Source organism: Mirounga leonina, unplaced genomic scaffold, assembly GCF_011800145.1.
Source record: "Mirounga leonina isolate KUSES-001 unplaced genomic scaffold, KU_Mleo_1.0 Mir_176, whole genome shotgun sequence".
In the NCBI taxonomy this organism is placed as follows: Eukaryota; Metazoa; Chordata; class Mammalia; order Carnivora; family Phocidae; genus Mirounga; species Mirounga leonina.
Window position 1 is genome coordinate 37,155,479 of NW_023270454.1, and position 21,294 is coordinate 37,176,772.

Sequence of the window (21,294 nt, forward strand, 5' to 3'; positions counted from 1 at the left end):
GAAGTCTTGAACCTTCAATTTGTAAGAAGCGCAATATCTGCAAAGTGCAATAAAGCAAAGTGCACTAAAACAAGGTATGCCTGTATTTAGAAGTGCATTAGAGTTTTCTTTGCTATAATTGACATCCTTTTTGGTATTACTCATAACTTTCTTTCCATGTGAACTCTTCTAAGTGAACAGGTAACTGTATTTATAAACTGAAAAATTGTACAAGTTATTTTTATTTTTCCAGGGACTAGGATCATGTTAACTCTGATAGTAGTTAGTAAAAAGTGCACTTCAGAAAAATTGTGAGGAGATATTATTCCTTAAAATCTCTTTGAACAGCTGTGGAAAACTAGATTTATTCTCTCGTAGGAACTCAGTGGAATTCTGTTAAAGGATAAGTTTATCTACAGTTATTAAGTTTTTATTTTTCCTGATGTAAACAGATTATTTTAAGGTAAAAATAAGATATTTTTATCAGTTTGAAGCCAGCTAAAATTACTGCTTTACAAAGCGTGGTAAAGAATGAATGCAATGCTTGATTTAAATCAAGTTCTTAGTTCGTCCTACATCAAGGATAATAGGTGCATATTATATACAAATTTGTCAACATATGCATTCCTTTTCTGAAAAGACTCTGAACCCTTCTGGTTAATAGAGCTGAAAGACTTAGGGCTTAGCTTTGCTCATATTTTATTTTTGAATTGTTAGTCCTGAATTTTTAGAGTGTATTTTCTCTTTACATAAACCTTGCATAAAATGCATATTTTTGATAGTTACAGCACTTCCAATAACAGGAAGAAAAGGAATTAAAGATTATGTTCATTTAATATTCTCTCCACCAAATTTGTCTAATTTAATCACTTATTATTTTGCTTTAGAATAACAGTTTCTGAAAATTTTCTTCAATATGTTAGGGTGAGATTTAGCTATTTGAATTTTGTTTTCCCTTTGGCAGTTCTTGGCCCCAAAATTCAAGATTGGTTTCTTAAACTAGAATGTTGAAAAAAAAATGAGTAGTTCTTATTATTAAAGAATACACACTTTTTAAGTAGCAATGTGGGGTGAGATATAGTAGTCTACGTATGTTATGTACGTGTGTATACATGTATTTTAAGTTTAAAAATTCAATGCATTTCTTACCAGATAAAGTTTCTTAAGGAGTTATTTCCCTGACAAATTTGTAAGAAAAATTGGGCTTTTTTGAGAGATGAAAGGTTTGGGGTTTAGGTAAGGGAGATCCAGGCATTATACAAAACTTTTAAAAATATGTTTTTATATTTATGGTTATCAGTTCATATTTAGTCTTCCTAAGTTATTTGTAATCAGAGTAGGGTCCTCTGAAAATCTTACACATCATTTAGCAAATCTGAATGCAAGCTGTCTTCAACTTAAAAAACAAGTTGTATTTCAAAACTTAATTCTGTAACTCCTTTGAAACATTTCCTGAAAGATCGTTTCTTAACTAAATAATGTTATTCATAGCAGGGTTCCATCTCTGGATGCTAGGGATCTGTTTTCCTTTCCTTTTAGAAAACACACTTTGGCTCCGAGCAAGGTAATTCATACGGAGACCAAAAGTATGGGTTTTCCTTTCATGAGGTGCTATAGATGTCGAGCTGTCTGTCTCCTGCCTTCCCAAATCTTGGCCTTGGCTGTTGGCCTTGGGTCCCGATGACTAGTGTGGCTGCTGCCACAGAGCTAGCAGATTTCTGGCATGAGTGCTGCGTGGGGTGGAGGTAATGGGAGCAGCCTTCCGGAGGTGTGGATTATTTTAAATTCAGGCACCATTTGTAAAACTTTTATTTCCTGTTATTCACTTGAACTTCACAGCACAAATAAAAGAACACATATAATTTTGATGTAGATTAATTTGTTAGAGATTTGGACACTGTGTTAAAATATTTAAAATCATGTAGTACTTCATGTGCCTGTGAGGATGACCCATAGCCATGAGGATTCCAAGGCATATTATTTTCTATACAGTGATGATTCATATCGTTTTAATAGTCTTTAAATGTCCTCTTTGGGTACTCATTATCTTGCTTAATATCACAAAGTAACAGACTTGAATTTTTTTTGGAGCTGAAATTTAAGCTTTTATTAGAATATCCCATTTTGTAGGATTTTATGCTAATATTTATCAAAAAAAAATGAAGTGATGCTGATCTTCAAGTTGCTACCATAGATTTGGTTCCCCTAAAAGGTTTAACTTTTAGTGTATACTACAGGAGATATTTATGATATTTTGATTCCTTTTATAAATTGAAACTTTGCTTCTAAAGGTCAAGTGAGACAAATACTACTAAATGGTATAATCAAGTCACTGAACACACAATAGGTTGAGACTCAACCATGCTTGAAATAGTATGCAAACAAATGTAATCAATTATTTTAACTAGAGTAAAAGACAGCTGTCAAAACTCTTGAAACTATTTATATAAAAGAGAAATTTATCACTAGGTTATGGTATTACTGTTATAAATTGTTTCAGTCGTGTAAAAGAAAAAAAGTGAAACTGTTGCCTTCCCTTATACCTCTGTGAGGTGTTACCCCAAGTTTCTCTTGAACAAACAGTAGGAAGTTGTGGTACACTTTTAAGAATGATTGAAATGTGTCTCAGGAACAGCCGATTACTATTACTGATTGTGGGGAAAGGGAGGGTCCCATACTCATCTATTTTCATCCAGCTCCACTTGATAAATACACACCTTAATGGAACTGTTGTTACCACCAGACTCTAGTCCTTTATCTAGTTTTGGGTATGGCTTGCTGGGACTCTGCCTATTATTAGGAAGAAGAAATCCCTGTCCCAGGAATACTGCCATTATTCCTTTAACTCTTGCACAAGGTCTTTTAACTTTGTGCAACTGAGTAATAAGAGTAAATACTGCCATTATTCCTTTAACTCTTACACAAGGTCTTAACTTTGTGCAACTGAGTAATAAGAGTAAACTCTTCTGTCTGTGGTCTTTTGTTACTATGTTGTGGGTCTACTTCAAGATCTGTAAAATGCACACAAGACCAACTACATCAGACTCGTATTTAAAAACACTCCAAAACCCACAGTTAAATATATCTAAATTAATCAGAACCTGTACTTACTAATTTGTATGCAAAATTCAAGTAGTTAATAGGGAATTGTCAGCAAAATAGCACCTCACTCCTGTGGTGCCCCTGCCTGGTGCATGCCCCCCCCCCCCCGCCTCCCATTCTAAGAAATATTTCTTAGGTCAAACATATTAAGCCTGCCTTAAAATGTTCACAGTGAGGATCCTAAGGCTCTGAGGTGAAAAATCTTCCATTAGATTCACATATTCTGTATATTTTAGAATGATTTTAATACCAGTTTTAAGGGGAAAAAAGGGAATTTATAAGTAATATTCAAGTAGTATCACAAAATTTCATAGAACAAATTATCCCATTTTTATGACAATCACATTTTATATTAATCATAGTTACTATGTTTATTTAAATAAGCCTATGATGGAATATTTTTCCCTACTTCAGGAATTACAAATTGAATTAGAAATTTGTTCAGAGTTGTTTGGTATCTGTTGACTCTTGGAAACTCCAGATTTTCTTCCTATTAGTTGTGCGAATGGCACATGACAATATCAATTATTATCATTATATCTCATATTTTTAAATGATTTATAAAAAGATTAGCTTTATAGTTTATTAAAAAATAGAATTCCTTGTCAACTCTTTTTTATTTAAATTTTGAAAATAAAAGTAAGCAAAACTTTCTAGCTTAATTTTAGACCTGAACAAATTATTTTCCAACCCTGCAAGTGTATGGTAGCAAACTCCTTCTCCTGTCCTAACAAATCCTTTCCCTACCTTTAATTTCTCACACTTATCATTTTTCTAATGATCTTTCCGGTTAGCATGGCTGCAATTATTTCAACTAATGAATAATCTTCTCTGCTCAGAAGATAAACTGTGAACTTAAATGCATACTTCAGAACCATATTCCCTCCGTCATAAATTTATTTCTACCATTATTTTCCCATTTCTTTCTTGGAAATGCCTGCCATTTTTAGGCAACTTTTCTGACTAAGCTTGTATATATCCACCTTTCTAGGACTCCAATAAATTGCCGTTTGTCTCCTTGAACACCATCTGTTCTCAACAGCAGTTCCTTTAAAACACTTACCATATTCGGAAAGTTTATGCTGCTTCCAGCTACCTAGTTTTTTTGAAAGGTTTATTTTTCTCCCTTTCCTTTCTCACCTGCATTAACTTTACTTTTTTCCCATGAACTGGCTTTCTATTATCTGTATTGAACATGCTGGCCGGTTTTTCTCTGCACGTGATGGGGTCTGGGCTGGGCAACACCCAAAGCCTAGGGTAGGGTTTCAGTGTCCTGGACAAGCCAGGGGGACTCCTTGGGTGAGAAGAGCTTCCAGGTTTATCTACCCCCAACACTGTTATCTATGTCTACCCCTCAGTAACCCGGCCGAGGCCAGCTACCTGTCTCTTGCTCTGTAGCTCAGCCCTCTGCCTCTGCCTAGATGGCCCTGATTCTGTTACCTTGTTTCCAAGGGCCTTGTTGACTTGGAACCTTTCCTTTATAACTTTGGGCATCTCTGTGCTTCCTGGCCCTAGCAGGTTGCCCAGCGTTTTCCCAGTGTGCCTTCTCTGCCTCTCATTCTTCTCTTGGCTTCCTGACCACCTTCCTGTCTCAGCCCTTTCTCAGGTGTCCATGTTGGCTCTTATAAGTTGCCTCCTTTTCCTCTCTCTCAGTGTGTTGGGATCACAGCACCTCTGAGGCCTACTCCTTTTCATTTCTGGGTCTTCAAAAACTATCAGTTTGGATAAGTTTTACTAAATTAAGGGGTTAGGGGAAAGGTCAAGATGCCATCTGATTCCTGAACATTATTTTACTATATTAAAAAAATTATACTGCTGACCATATCCTTTAAAGCATGGTGAAATTTGTCTAGATAGAAATACATGTACGTTCACACATTTGCATTATGTTCCCTGTGTATGGAAATATTTTATATTACTCTCTCTCTGCTGGAGATTGCATATAGTATATGTAGTGTTTCAAACACTAGAAAGAGAATATTGGTGTAGATTTCAAAATTTATATTGCAGGGGCACCTGGGTGGCGCATTCAGTTAAGCGTCTACCTTCAGCTCAGGTCATGATCTCAGGGTCCTGGGATTGAGCCCCCTGCTCAGGGGGCAGTCTGCTTCTCCCTCTTCTTCTGCCCCTCCCCACCACTTGTGCTCTCTTGCTCTCTCTCTCAAATAAAATCTTTATAAAAAAATTTATATTGCAAGCAAGTTGTTGATCATATGGTTTTAATAGAGGACATATGCAATGTCCTTGAAATCAAGTCAGGACATCTAGCAGTCCTAGTTCTGAGACACTGAAATTAAACATAGGAAATTTAGTACATTGTATTTTATGTATTTCCATATAATAAAATAGAGAAAGGGCAGTCTCATTTCTTTGGTTGTAGGTTATCAGGTTGGTATCAGTTGACTGTCCTGTTTCTCATCTGGCAGCAGTATAAGGCAGGAAGACATTTTTGAAGCAAGGTAGATCTAAGTGACTTCTATACCACTTCTTGCCTTGTCAGTTACAACTGAAGGAATGCCCTTCCTTCCTCAACCTCTTCACCATCTTTCATCACTATTCATAGGTACACAAATCCTTTTTCCCCCACAAACCCCACTGGAACTACTTCTGACCACTAAACAATGTCCTATTTGCTTTGATATCTATGCCATTTGCCTTGTTTAAAAAACTTTTTCATCTCTTCTCAGATCTTTTCCAAAAGGAAAAGCCTAACTTATAAAAAGCTTTTAAGAAAAGCTTCTGTCGTTGCTTTTAAGAAAAGCTTCTGTCATTGCTTTTAAGAACGTCAGGGAAATTTTGATGTTAACAGTTGTCTTTAATAAGTACAGATTTTTGCACCCTTGGAAGGTGATTACATTGGGCATTAACGCCAGTAGTAAATATGAGTACCTTTTCATTTGAAGGACTACCACATCTCACTGAAAGCAAGGAAAGACTGGCATGTTTACTTCAGTAATGCCATGGGTATTTACACACACACACCCAGGACTTAGCAATAGAAGTATGTATCTAAATCCTGTTTATGATTCAGTACTCTTGGGAATACTTTTTTGAATCTCTGTGATTCCCATCTCATTTGTAAGAAATAGAAGTCATGTTGAGTTGACTGAATCTAGAACTGTCATTTAGTTTTTCTTGCCTTGAGAAAGGGCTATTTTAAGCAGACTTGCTATATTTTTTAAGAGAGAATAATATGAAAATATTTCAGAAATTAATACATATATTAACATCTCTTTATTTTCCAGTAGAGATTTGTCTGTACCGCTGGGCCTTCCATCTCCATTCTGGCACTAGAAAATGACCTCCAGATGTCAGGGATTTTAGTGTATTTTGTTAGCTGATACATGTCAAAGGCAGAACAGTGTCTGGCATATGCTAGGTACTCAGTAATGGAGTTGAATAAATGAAAAGAGGGGCAAAACAGTCGTTCATAGCACACAACCATAGGCTTGGAGAGATACTTGGAGGTAACTATCCTATTCCTTAGTACCAGAGTAGCACCAGAGATAGGGTGAGGAAGGAGGTGTAAATGAGCCTAACAGTGGGCTAGTTCTTCCTTCTTCCACTCCCAACTACTGGCCCTTTTAATTTAAATTAAATATTAAAACAATTTTAATGTCTGCCCTAATAGGGACCAAATATACCTGCACCTCTGATTTTAGTGGTAGCTTTATTTCTCAAAGCCAAAGGAGTTGGGGCAAGAGGAAGTGGGACAGAGATGGGAAGAGAAAGAGGTAGAGAAAAGGAGGAAGAGGCAGAGTATTTGGGAGATTTTTTTTCCTTGATTTTTCCTTAAGTATAGGGTAGGGTGCAAGATATCTGGGAAAGATGGTAGCTAATGAAATAAATACAGTGTTTTTATGTACCCTCGTGTTGGCTACATATAGAATGCAGTAATTCAGTGGCTGTGTGTTAGCACATATGTGTGCAAACAGTCTTAGTTAACCAAAGAACAGCCTTCCTGCAACCTTAGGCTTCAAATATTTTTAGAGGGTGGAAATCAAAGAAACAGCCCCAAACTTCAAACCCTAAGAAAAACAAAGACCCAAAGAAAGTACTCAGGATTCTGTCATTGTTCTGTTCATGCCAAGTCAGGAAATGAGCATACAGTTTGGTTTATTAAAGTTCTTTAAAAAAAAAAAAAAGCATTTTCGCTTAAAAGTAAAAGTAATAAAATTGATCAGAAAAAATTAAGAAAAGTACATAACAACAGATTTTTAAATCTTAACCCAAATTGGTGGAGTGGAGAACGTGGTAACGGAAGGGAACTTAGCAGTCTGGGGATGGGGATAACCAATATTTAACTTCACCCCAGTACTTCAGTTGTTACTTTGAAGGCCTAGGGTCGCCATACTTATTAGCAGAGTGCTGTTACCCACATAATAGTAAATGATCATTTTATTGAGTTTGAACTGCCATCCCATCATTAAAGCTAGAGGCCAGAAATGCATTATATGGAACCATAACAAATTCCAGATTTTTCAGGTCAAAAGCAGTTGAAAAACAGCTATTTCATATGGCTGAATCCTACAAATTGTGCTTGAGCGGGAGAATTTTAAAAGGGAGTTAGTTCTATGAGGAACATGGGCAACTGTTGGAATAGAACAGCATTGATTCATCATTCCTGAAGGGCATGGGGATGAGGTAGAAAAGGTGTCTCTGAATTTCTCTGCAGACTCAGTCATCTAAACCTTCTGACCAGTGCCCTATGGTTGTTCCCACCTAAAGCCTCTATTTTCTTTTTTTTTTTTTAAGATTTTATTTACTTATTTGAGAGAGGAAGTGCAAAAGAGAGAGAGAGCCCAAGTGGGGGGGTGCAGAGGGAGAGAGAGAAGCAGATTCCCCGCTGAACACGGAGCCCGACATGGGGTTCCATCCCACAATCCCAGAATCCAGGATCCCGGGATCATGACTTGAGCCAAAGGCAGATGCTTTAACTGACTGAGCCACCCAGGTGCCCCGCCTCTGCTATTTTCTTCTCAAAAAATTCTTAATGAAAAACACGTGAAGGGCAGCACATGGTGACACTGTAGAAGATTTTTGCATATATGTGTGTATATGTGTCTCCTCTTCAGTGTGTGTGTGTGTGTGTGTGTGTGTGTGTATGTGCGCGCACCTTATTTTCAGAGCTTACCAGTGAGGCTGGTCTATCCCCTGAGTAGCATTTTGCAGTGCTGACCAAATCATTCCTTTTGATGCCTGCCGACAGGATCCAAGGTTGCTTTTTGTGTGTGGTTATACTGTAGGCTTCCATAAAGAAAACCCCTGATGACTAGAAAAGCTCATTAGTGTTTTGGAAAGGGACATATTTTTTTACATGTTATAAGCTAATGTGGGAATAAGAAAGATTTTTTTTTTTCTGATAGAGTCCTTATACTTTTACGAAAGAGTATCTCAGAGTATTAAGCTGACCTGAAAGCAATAATGTTATTTCAAAATTATAGAATGAACCCTAAGAAAGTAAGTTTATTACTTGGGAACTTTTTTCCAATTTTTTCTCTCAAATGATTCCTCATTGATTATTTAAAAACTGAAATGTTAAAGAATGAATTTATTTAATCCCATTAATTATAACCATTCTTTAGGGCTTTGATATCATATTAAGGTGCTAATTTTAATATTTTGAGGGATGCCAACTCTGCTGAAAGTCAGATATTGAGTAGATTTGAAGCAAATATGGCAAGATGTCATGTCAGCAAAAGTACTGTCATGCTGTCATTAATTTATAGATTTTTGAGTGAGCTTCTGTAAACCTATCACATGTACATTCATGAAATAATGAAGGATATCCCTTTATCCTATGTCAAAAAACTTAGGATAAGGCAGATAGAATAGGAGGTTGTGAGTTCTTACAAAAGCCCCTGTAATCTCATGTCCGAGTCTTACATAGCAGTGATAGTGGAATTGACTTGGTGAATCAGAGGGTAATACCAGCGGCAAGGAAAATGATTATTTCTAGAATGTAAGAAAAACCCCTCAGGGAAAAAGCAATTTGGAGCTTTGACTCATTAATTAAATTTATGGAGAGAAGCCATGTTCTACTGCACAGAAAGGCCATGATGAAGCATGTTTTACATCAACTTTTTGAAACTGTGGTAAACAGAACACACTTTGATCAGTCATTTCTACATAACTCAGGTTCAAGGTCCATAGCTAGGTTCAGTACCCATTAGTGCTCAGTCTCTCGTTCCATCTGTGTCTGCATCTAAGTCTGCATCTTAACATAATGGTAGTTAACATTCAGGGGAAAAAGTTAAATCATGTGTACTACATATAGTATGTTTCAAAAGCAAAGTTACTGTAATTAAAAACACTCAAGCAAGCGTTTTGTAGTAATCTCCTTAAAACACGCTTTATACGCTCAAACAAGCATTTAGAGGTAATCTCCTTAAAACATACTTTATAAAGTACTGACCCACAGATGATGTGATAAGTTTATTTTTTCCTTCCAGAGGATTCTAGATAACTAACTTATGATGTATAATACACTCACATATGCCAGTGATCACAGAGGCAAAATAAAATGTGGAGGCATCTTTTTTAGCACATATATTTGGTCATTGTCTTGGCAACCAGTGATTGACATATACATGCTCAATAAATGTTTCTGAAGATGATTTGATGTTAGGTCTTTTTAGAGACTCCGCATACACTCAAGTGTATTGTACTACCAGGTATGGTTTTGTGAGAAGGGCAACGTCCCTGAACTTGGAAACTCCTTAATAGAAAGGTGTGGACTGCTTTTCACTTCAGTATGGCTTATATATGTGTTTTATATATGCATAAAAATGACTATCACTAAAGTCAATGGTGTCAACCATGACAACATCCCAGTGGTCAACCTTAAGTCTTGTTCTCTTGGTGGCATTTGACACTGTTGACCTTCCATTGAAGTGCTCCTCCCTTTGATGCTACGTCTGCGTTATCTTGCCTTTATGCTTCCCTCCTCTTTCTGTTCCCCCCCCGCCCCCGGTTTGTTTGTTGAATTTGTCTTTTCCTGCCTGACCAGAAATGTTCATTTTCTGTAATTTCCACTTGTGACCTTTTCTCCTCATTTCAACTTCTCCTTGGGTGAATTCATTCGTTGTTCTGTGACTAAAATCTAGAGTCCTTGCTCTCTAAGAACAACCTATCTTGGGGTGACTGGGTAGGTCAGTTGGTTAAGCATCTGCCTTCAGCTCAGGTCATGATCTCAGGGTCCTGGAATCAAGCCTCACGTTGGGCTCCCTGCTCGATGGGCTCCCTCTGCTGTCCCCCTGCTTGTGCTCGCTTGCTCTCTCTTTCTGTCAAATAAATAAAATATTTTTAAAAAATAACCTTTCAAGTTATGTTCCACCCTTGCTTTTGTTGAATGTGGGTTTTGTGCTTGTACTATCTAGTGGTTCTTACTTTTCTTCCAGCTCATCAGATCTTTTTGCTTTCAGTGTCTGTGTTGTACACATTAAAAATCATGATCAAGTCACTTTTATTATGACCTTTAACATGGTAGATTTTTGTACCCACCTCCATTTTCCATGCCATGTTTTCAGTTGTCTACCAGATATTTCAACTCAATGTCCTACAGTCATCTCTAACTACTTAATCTAGTGTTAGAGACCCTCCATGATTTGGGCCATTTTTCATGCTTATCTCTAGAATGTGTTCCTTGACTTTGGATCCCAGTGCATTTTGCCATTGTCTGGACTTTTTTCTTGGTGCAGCTCATTTTCCAATTTGGATTTATTTTTAAGCCATGGATGACTCTTATCATGTACTTCAATATTTACCAATCTCCAGGTCTTATCTACCCTACTCAACTTTAAACTTATTGAGAGTAGAAGCCATTTGTTATTTTTGTATTCTCAAAAGGCCTTTCACATAGCTTGTATTTAGTAAAAATCATTTGATTAAAATGATTCATTAATAATACAGTGGTCTATAATTACATTTGACTGTTTTGTTAGAAAATACATTTTAATCTAGATTTAAATATTTTTGCCTATTTTCCAAAAATAGGTTTTGCATATTTTGATCAAATGCTTATTTGTCTAGCTATAGTTTAAGGAGAAAAAGTTACTCAAATGCCCTTCTAACATAGATCCTTATTTATAAAATGAAATTCTACGCATAGTAGTGTGGGCTTCAGTTTGCTGTGATCCAAAATAATTCTACCTTTTTTTTTCTTTTAAATCTATATCAAGATATTTTTCTGCTATGCTGAAGCTATGCTTTCTTGACTATGATTTTAAGTCTTTCATGGGCAAATTTCCTTCATTTAAATGAAATTTAGAGTATAGAAAATACATATCACATTAAACGGAGCTACTCTAATATTATTAATGGTATAAATTATCATGAAAACAAACAAAAAAGTAAATTAGAAAAGACTGAACAGCCATAGCTGTGCTTTAAATTTTTATTTTCCAAGCTAATTATATCCTTGAATTTTTGTGTTGGGTAACTTTTAACCTTCACACAACTGAGATTATAAGATATACCAATTTTTTAAATTCCTATCTTTGGTGCATCATGAATTGTGACTTAGGAGGATGAACCCTATTTAGAGATGAATTACCCCCCCAAACATTAATGATTCATTTATCATCAAAGATAACACCATAAAGGAAACTATACCATGAGAATCACTCCCAAATATTCCCCCTAGATAATGAGGAAACTAGAATGAGATACCTCAGGTTAAATATCATGATTCAAAATATATGTTTATCAAAGCAAGAAGAATAGCAAAAAAGGTTTTGTGTTGGGGTTTTTTTGGCATATTTTATGTGTGGGTAAATTTAGCATTTTAGTAAACCAGTTGTTAAAGGTTGATTTATGTTCTTGAAAGGTTTTTTTTTTTTTTTTGAGTGTTCTCCAGAAACTTATGTTTCTTAGATTCAGTGTTTTTTATATAAAAATATATTTGAATCTCTGATTGTTTATTCTAATGATCTAATGTGGCTGTGTCCGACTTGCTTATCACAGACATGAAAGGAACTAGAATGCTTACAAGAAATACTTAAATCCACATGCACACAAAACAGTGCGTGCAGTAAATATACAATATGGCTATTGTAGTACCATTATTTTATAGTATATTTTTAAAAACCTTTTCTTTTGCTGCTTACCAGTGTTCTACCTGCTTATATAAATTAAAAGTAGTACAGAAAAATATAATAGAGAAAAGTGGAATTATCTGTAGTTTGACTGCTATGGCAGTCACTGTTAAGGATTGTAGATCCTACAGTAACACTGATTGATTATCACCAGAATTTAAATAACACTGAAGATATGTCACTGTTCTTAGAGGTCTTACATATATTGAGTAAAATAAGGCACTCCCCGTTTTTCCTATGAGTAAACTATCATTTAATTAATTGTTATTACATTATTTACAAAAATAGAATATAAGGTACCAATACTGCCCTACCACTGTCAGATCCAAAACAAACTCTCCCTACCCCGCCCACCTACCCTTCATCCCTATCTTATATATTAACAGCACTGCCATCCAGTTATTCTGCAAATCTGTCAGTACTATCTACTTTAAAGAAAAAAGAGTCCTTTCTCAACATCTTTCCTACTTAACGTGTAGAAGCCATTATCCTGCCCTGGCTGGGGCGTTACTGGGTCTCCTTTGCTGTCCTCCCTGATTCCCAAACCAGCCACTCCTCCGGTCCATTCTCCACACAGCAGCCACAGTGAGGTGTTTAAGTGTCAGTCAGATCATGTTCCCTGCTTGCTTAAAACACGTCAATATTCACCTCACTGCTGATGGCTCAGAACAGTGTTCCAACTCTTTACCGTAGCCTTCAAGGCCCATGCGGTCCTTCTCTGTCCTCCTTTGGGGCCTTACATCCCATCTCCCGTCTCCCTTCCCTCCTTGTTGCCTGCACTTCGGCCATGGTGCCCTCCATGTCTCTGGAACATGTCACAGTCAGTCCTGTCTTCCCATAGCTGGCTACTTTGTCATTCAGTGTCCTCAAAGATGTCTTCTCAGGCTACCTTTCTAAAGAATCCTATGTTCCACCACCCCATCCAGTCTCAGTCTATCATTTTCTTTCTAGCGCTTACCATTCTCTGCAATTGTTCACTTACTTCTGTATTGTCTCTCTATTACAATAGAAACTCCACAGCAACAGAACCTTCTCTCTTATTCATCACAGTGGTGCCTATGGAAGGCCTTCAGTGAATTGCTTAATTACTGAGTGATTTAAACACACCAGCATGTTCAGATACAAGGATGCTTATTGAAGTATTGTTTGTATGTTCCTCAAAATTCTCACCCCACTCTAGATAGCTGGCTGAATACTAGAGTTGATTACACATGGAAAAGTTCTTTTTAGCAACTGGTGGTGATGCTGGAAGCATATATGTGATGAAGTGACAGTACAAAAGATAAGTTAAAAAAAAAAAGATAGGTTTGTTTAATTCACACTGAGTTTTAAGAAACGAGACAGTATTTTCATATGAAGAAATTTCAGTTCACTGAATAGTGGGTTAATCACTACTGTGTTGTTCTGTAATTGTTATAAAGATGGAGAAAGATAGTTTTACATATGGTAATTCCTGGAACAACATGGTACTTTACAGTTTCTCAGTGAGCTGGTTTCTCCGGTCATGTTGTGTTTTGTTTTGTTTTGTTTTTCAGTCATGTTTTGATCACTAAAAATCTATTTTTTCTCACATAGCTTCTTACTGCTTCTTCCTAAACATCCCACATTTCAGGGACTGTTTTTGATGATTGGCTAGTGTATCCCCTTCCAGATGTCACCAAAATCAGCATGCATCTTGAACCTTTGATTATTGTCTTCAACTTCTTCACTGGGTCATTAGAATTATTTTTGGTACTAAAAATAGCTGCATTTTACTTGTATTTCCCTAAAAGAGACACTGATAATGTTCATGTGTTCTTCTTTATAGTATTTTAACATTTGTATGAAATCCTATGAACAACTAACTCCCTTTGTCTGTTAATTATAAACTTATTTTTGTGAACAATGTTTCTTTGATTACCAAGACCAAGAATTATCAGTTTGGGTAGTTTTTCCCAACCTGTCAATATTAAAATGGTTTTTAGGGGGTAGAGTACTATTTTAATGCATACATTTATAGAGGAATTTTAACCAAAATCAGCAGAGATGCAATCATGTAGATGTAAAATTTTAAGTGCCATGTGATTAGCTGTTCTAGAAAGAATACGTTTTTACATGGAGTTGCTTTTATGCTTGATCTAGATCAAATGATGATTATTTGTAGTGTATAATACATTGTCTTTAATTTGAGTTTGAAATCTGATTTGTGTAAAACTTGATCAGGACAGGCTGTCCCATTTATCTTTTGTATCCACCTTTGTCTTAAAAGAATATCTTGAAAAGAATCTTAGAGATTTCCTATGTAACCTTGTTATGATGCAAATTATGGTCCAAAGAGGAGAGGTGGTCTTGCTAAGGTTTGACCAGGAAATGGCTGAGCCAGGACTGGAGCGTGAGCCTCTGTTCCTGCCTTTGCCCCTGCATATTTGGCCCTGCAGTCTGGACCTCACAGCCTATGCAGCTGCCTAGTAAATAGACTATACTGTAAAGTTGAATTCTGACATACGGAATCAACTTAAAAAGCTTTGTATTTTGATAACACTCGGTGTCTAAGAAGTGAGTTCAAGGTCTGCCCCTCTGTCCTTCTCTTCCTGCTTTCTTTTTTCTCCTTTTCCTTCTCTGTCCACCCCCTTCCAAAATGTACCGATGTATTGCTTCAAACTACATCTAATACTTCCCAACATGTGCCACATTTCACGTTTACAGATAATGGCCTGATAGAGTGTCCGTAGAGACCAGCATTTTCCTGACCCATCTACTCTTTGTGGCCTGTCTTCTATATTAATAATGCATATGTTTGTGAGACAGCTGACTGAGCTTTTGAGAGTAGCCTGTGTCCCTGGATGTTCCCCCCCTCCTCTTTTCCTCTGTGCAAAGCTAAATGAACCGCATGGGAATTGAACCTACAACCTTGGCCTCATTAATTTACCTTCTGTACGATCACCTCTTGGAAATTTATGTTCTACTGTAATGAGATTAGGAGTGCAATTCCATTCATTCAATAAATAGTAGCACCCCTACACTAATGGCAGCAGAGAGCCCAGATGCACAGGGCAAGGTTTTCGCCCTCAAGGGTTAGGATAAGTACGCAGGTCACTAATGTAAGGCTGGAAGTGAGGACTGCTGAAAGGCGGGGGTAGCCAAGTGCTGCAGTGACTCAGGAGGAAGGCGAGGGGTGCTTGCGGCTGGAAGAACACCGAGGCCCTGGAAGGATGGATGCATTGCCAGGAGTGGTAGCAGGGGAGAGGAAGCAGGGTGTGCACACCAGCAGGGGTGCCCACGTGTGGCCGGCACGAGGCTGGGCACATGAGGGGGCCTACTGGGGAGGTTGGGAGGGGAAAGAGGACTTAGCTGTCCTACCAGGGTCGTCATTCGTGGTGGGGGAGGGGGGCGATGGAAGTCCTACAGTCAGAACTCTTAAACAGGAAAATTCATTTCTCTGCTACTGGAGGAGGAGTTGGAGGGAGGAGAGGCTGGTGTCAGGGAGGAACCCTTCAAAAGTGCGTGACAGGGGCTGGTACTGTGTTCACAGCAGGCGTTGAGGCTGAGGCCAGAGAGCAGACCCGGTAACTGTTAGATTTGACAGTTAGGGAGGTTTCATCCTGGGAGGCTCGTCGATGGCAGGACCCTTCCAGAAGCTCATAGAATACAGAAGTAGAGATGTTATGTAAGGAAGTGAAAACAGGCAGTTGGACATGGGGGAGCGCGATGGGAGACAGATATGAAGATTTGGGAAGTCATTCACCAAGAGAGCTGTGGGAGCTGGGAGAGTGAATGAGATCAATAAAGGATAAAGTATAGAAATAAGAAAAAAAGATGGCCAAGGGTCGAGCTCCGAAGAAAAGCTACACTGATGATCTAGAAAATGAGGACTCTGAAAAACAGAGGAGGCGTTTTAAGGAGAAGGGGCTCACTACAGTGTGACAGAAACCTAGGAGGCCGAGGGCTGTGAGAGGTGTGCAGAGGCAGATTTGCTCTTGTGTCATTGATAGCACGAGGGAAAAATAATTCATGTTTGCTTTAGTTTTATAATTAAAGAAAATTGTTTTAATTTGGATTTCACAATCTGTCCTTTTAATGCTAGACTCTTTTTTTAATTTAATTTAATTTTATTATGTTAATCACCATACATTACATCATTAGTTTTAGATGAAGTGTTCCATGATTCATTGTTTGCATATAATACCCAGTGCTCCATTCAGTACGTGCCCTCTTTAATACCCATCACCAGGCCAACCCCTCCCCCAAACCCCCTCCCCTCTAGAACCCTCAGTTTGTTTTTCAGAGTCCATAGTCTCTCATGGTTCGTCTCCCCCTCCGATTCCCCCCCTTCATTTCCCTTTCAACTTCTCTGAATTTGTTTCCACTGCATACCTTTCACTCTCAAGACAGTTAAAAACAGATCTCATTCCTTTATATAAGGAGTGTAGTAGGACTTTAGAATTGGTGATGTGGTGGATTTTATGATACCTGTTGTGACAGTGCCTGTTATTTGAAATCACTCATTTATTCAAGTGCTGACTGGGGACCTGCTCTGCACCAGCTACTCTTCCAGACACTGGGGACACAATGATATATAGCAGAAGAAAATCCCAGCTCTTACTGAGTTTACTTTCTTGTGTGGATGCGGAAAACAATAAACAGTACAGAAGTAAAGTAATCAGTATATTAGATGGTGATATGTTCTAGGAAGAAAAATAAAGCAGAAAGGGGATAGAGGGTCCTGAGGAAGGGGGCATTTCCAGTAGCATGGTCAGAGTAGGCCTGACTGAGAAGGTGACATTTGGATGAAGCCCTGAAGGAGGTACGGGAGGGAACTCTATAGATATCTAGGTGAAGAGGGGACAGCAAGCGCAAAGGCCCTGAGGTGGGAGCACACACGATGGGCTTGGGGGCTAGTGAGGAGGCCAGTGTTGCTGAAGTGGTGTAGGCAAGCAGAAGAGGTTAGGGAAGTCTGGGAGGGCAGGTTCTGGCTCTGTGGTCACATGGGTAACTGTGACTTTTCCTTTGAGTGAGAGGGAAAGCCCCTGGATGGTTTTGAGTAAAGGAGTGAATAAGGATCATTCTGGATACAGGGGAAGGAAGGGGGCAAGGAGAAACAGGAAGATCAGCTAGAAGGCTTCTGCAAATCCCAGGGAAGAGGTGTTGATGGCTTGGACTACTGGTTCCAGAAGAGGCGTGGGAAGTGAGCAGAACCTGGATGTATTCTGAAGGCAAAGTGAATAGAATTTAACAGGTTGGAGAAAAAGTAGAGTCAGAGATGAGTCCAAGTTGCTGTATTAGTTTGCCAGGGCTGCAGCAACAGAGGACCACAAGAAAGTGAATTTGGATAGAAGAGAGTTACAAAAACTGAAGTCAAGAGATTATTAAGTTTGAGGACCAAGACCAAGGCTCTCAAAAATGTGAAATACAAGCCCCAAGGATGCTAGTAGTTGTGAAAAAGCAGTTCCATGTTAATGACAATTTTAAGTTACATTCTAATTGTTCACGAGGTCGAGGGATTTCCCTATAAAGTATAAGAGAGTCGGACAGAGCGTGGATTGAGTTTCACTGGCTAATATGCTGAAGAAGTTACTGGTGCTGAAATGGAATGTTTTGAATGCCATAAAGAAGTCAAAGGACACTAATAAAAATAACAAAGAGCGCTTTTCTCAGAAGGAGGAACAGCTTTGGAGAATATTGTTTCAGTCCTTGATTTAAGAAGTCGTCTTCTAGAAAGTCAGTCATGCTGCAGTGTTGCAGCAGCTGAATATTTTCTTCCTTCTCCTGCTTTTGGTGAGAGCATAGGTAAAATAGTTCAGACCTTTGTTTTTTTTTTTTTTAATTACCAGTTCAGAATTATTATTACGTTTTAGCTAATTGGGAAAACAGAAAAAGCATCACTGTAATGTAACCATTCTAGCCTTTTAGTATGTTTGAGTCTTTCCCCCCACATGCCTGCTGTGCATGGAGACAGATCTCGTGGCAGCAAGGTGAGGGTGGTGACATACAAGAAGTCTCTTCAGTTTTCTGAACATGTCCAGCTGGCATTTCTCCTAGCCATTGCCCTTTCTGCTTCCCCCGTCCCTTTTCTTGGTCTGGCTCTCATGCAATTGTGCTTCCAAATTCAGTTCAGTGGTCACCTTTTGGGAAGGGTTTCCCAAGGCATTTCCCCACCCTCCCAGTCTGTGCCACCATACTACCCTGCACCATAGCACTCCCATAATAGTTCATGTCCCCACTAACTGAAGGACAGAGACTGGGTTGGGGTATTTATTTCCTCAGGACCTTGCACAGGACCTGCAGGTAGGTATTCAGTAAATGCATGAGGACTAGGAATGAGTAACATCGCCTTCTTTGCCTGCTCAGAACACATCTGTCGCTGAACTGGGATTCCTTAAAACAGTTTTGTTTAAACTGTGCCATTAACTAGCAGTGTAATATATATCACAATATATATGAGAAGATCCCCCTTTGAAAGTATTCATATAGATTTTTTGCTTAAAGGGTTACATTTGTCCCTAAAAACTGATGCCCAGAACCCTTCAGTTTCTTAGCAGAAAGATACCTGAGATATTTACTATATGTGGCTTTTTTTTAAGTATTGACTGTGTCCCTTCAAATTAGTAAGCAAAATGTAGTGATTTGAATATACCTAAATAGGGTAACATGAAAAAATGCAGAAGCTTGAAGGGATAAAATTGCTGGCAGTAGAGGCAAGAATTTTTAAATTTTAATTAGTGGATTGTTTTGGAAATGGGAGAATTTTTTTATCTGGCATAACTGAGATGCATAATCTGAGTCTGGGTGAAGAGAGTAAAGTACGGTAATAGTTCTTTGATACCAAAAATACTTCCCTGATGACTCGGCTCAGGATTCTTCTCTTCCCTGCCACCTAGAATGCAAATAATATTTTCTGGTCAACTTTCTCAAAAATAGGGGGAGGGGCCCCTGGGCACTTGGTGGCTTAGTCCGTTAGGTGTCTGCCTTCAGTACCAGTCATGATCCCAGGGTCCTGGGATCGAGCCCCACATTGGGCTCCCTGCTCAGCAGGGAGCCTGCTTCTCCCTCTGCCCCTCCCCCTGCTTGTGCTCTCTCTCTCTCTCTCTCTCTCTCTCTCTCTCTCTTTCTCTTTCTCTTTCTCTCTGTGTCTGTCAAATAAATAAATAAAATCTTTAAAAAATTATAATAATAATTGTCAGTTCTCCCAAACCTTAAAAAAAACAAGTAGGGAGGAAAAGTATATATGTGATTATTATTTCTTGGTACCGAGAAAAGGCTTTGCTTTGCTATACAGAATTCTGGATAACATTCCTCCACTGATAGGGTTTTACCTTCATTTTCTAAGTCGCTTGTGTGACCAGTAGATACTGAATTTGTTTATGGACCCATGAATATTGACAAATGTTGAGCTAAGCTATACAGCATATCACATGTGCTGCTGCAGTGTATTTATTTAAATCTTCATTTCTCTCCTCAGCTCTTCTTTACGAAGTGTCTCTACTGGATCTTCAAGACCTTCCAAAATATGTTTGGTGTGTGGGGATGAGGCTTCAGGATGTCATTATGGGGTAGTAACCTGTGGCAGCTGCAAAGTGTTCTTCAAAAGAGCAGTGGAAGGTAAATGTTCATGTGGGTGTTCCTTTTACACATTTCCTTTCCTAGTGTGTAGCTTACTTGCATAGTTAACTCTAAATCATTATTGGGAAATAATTCGAAAACATTTTTGAGGCAGTCTGTCTGTGATAAACAGTAGTAATGTCTTACCTAAAAACCACCTGGAGATTTTCCACTGAGCAGTATTTAATGGGCAGAATTTGACATGGGGAACTGCGATCAATCAAAAAGAAGTTTTTGTTTTTGCTTGTTTGTCTTTGTTTTTCAGTGAGCCTTAGAAAAATAATTCTCCATAAATTTAATTTGCATGATGTGCAAGAGCATTTTTACTAGGCATACATAGAATGCAGCATGTCTTCTCTGTGTTTCTGTATCATATATATGTCTTTGTGGCAAATTAAAACATTAATATCAGAATCCTGTCTGTAATTTAAGTTGTATTCCATACAGAATAATTTCATTTAGCAGCTGCTCCAGATTCCAGGTCCCTGCTAAAGTCCTATCTTTGTTCTAACTGAAGGTTTTCCAAACCAGGAAGTTAAATGAAACCTCTGACTACAATTCTGTAGGTGTATTTAGGCTAGCTTTTGCTTCTGTCCAAGTAATTGTACTTCCTCAGGAGAAGTAGTCTTTTAGTTTGTTTTTGCCTCCCTCCATCCTCACTTACAAGCAGTTAATTAACATCAGACTTAGTCCAGATGGTTTTATTAATGCTGACTACATGACTGGGTAAAGTGTAGAATTTTTGCTATTAGGAGCAGCGTTTACTGGCATAATTGACACTGATTTCACCAAGGAGTTCCACATTAAGACTCCTGTAGATTTATTTCTCAGGACAGTTTTCGGGGGGACGAATCAGTGCTTCAGAGACCTAAGGGGAAAGGACTTGAATGTTTCATCTTTGTTTTGCTGGTGACCATGAGGATATGTCTTCAGTTTCAGATGCAGAAGCTGACCAAGTAGTTATTTCTGTGCTTCTGGGATTGATTTTGCGTTATTTAATTAATATTACATGATTTTACATTATTTACACTATTAATTATTTAATAGTCCCCAAACCCAGCGTTGAATTGGTAATGGGAGTTCTGTATTTCTTTCGCAGAATATGGGCTCTTGGTTACAGGTGACAGAAAATTGAATACAAACTGACATACACACCAGTGGAAATTCATTGGCTCACATAACTCTAAAGCCCTAGTGTAGGCTTGGCTTCAGACAAGCCGAGGTCTTAAGCCAGGTGGTTAGAACTCAATCCCATTCCCTCTCCCCCTTCACTTTGCTCTGGCTCTATTCTCATCCAGGTTCTCTCCTGGTGATGAGACAGCCACCAGGACCTCATGAAAAAAAAGGTTCTCTGTTCCCAGCTGTTCTTATAGAAGGCCCCAGTTCAATCTCCTAAGACTGTACTTGGCTCCCACATTCTTCTCTGAACCAAACACAGTGACCTGGGAATGCAGTGATCTGACAGGCTCCTTCTGGCTGGAGTCGGCCAACCTAAGCTACCTAGACCAACAGTGGGAAAGAGTATTTCCCATAGGAAAAA

The 21,294-nt window shown here is 38.3% G+C and overlaps 1 protein-coding gene across 4 annotated transcripts in view; it reads left to right on the top strand.

Annotated features, from left to right (window-relative positions):
- The window catches only part of NR3C2 (nuclear receptor subfamily 3 group C member 2), a 328,906-nt gene that overhangs the window by 143,066 nt on the left and 164,546 nt on the right, over positions 1 to 21,294 (top strand). For all 4 annotated transcript variants that reach the window (XM_035022937.1, XM_035022938.1, XM_035022936.1 and 1 more), the window contains one exon: positions 19,615 to 19,754. In XM_035022937.1, the coding sequence (XP_034878828.1) occupies positions 19,615 to 19,754 (140 nt within the window). The remainder of the gene's footprint in view (positions 1 to 19,614; positions 19,755 to 21,294) is intronic.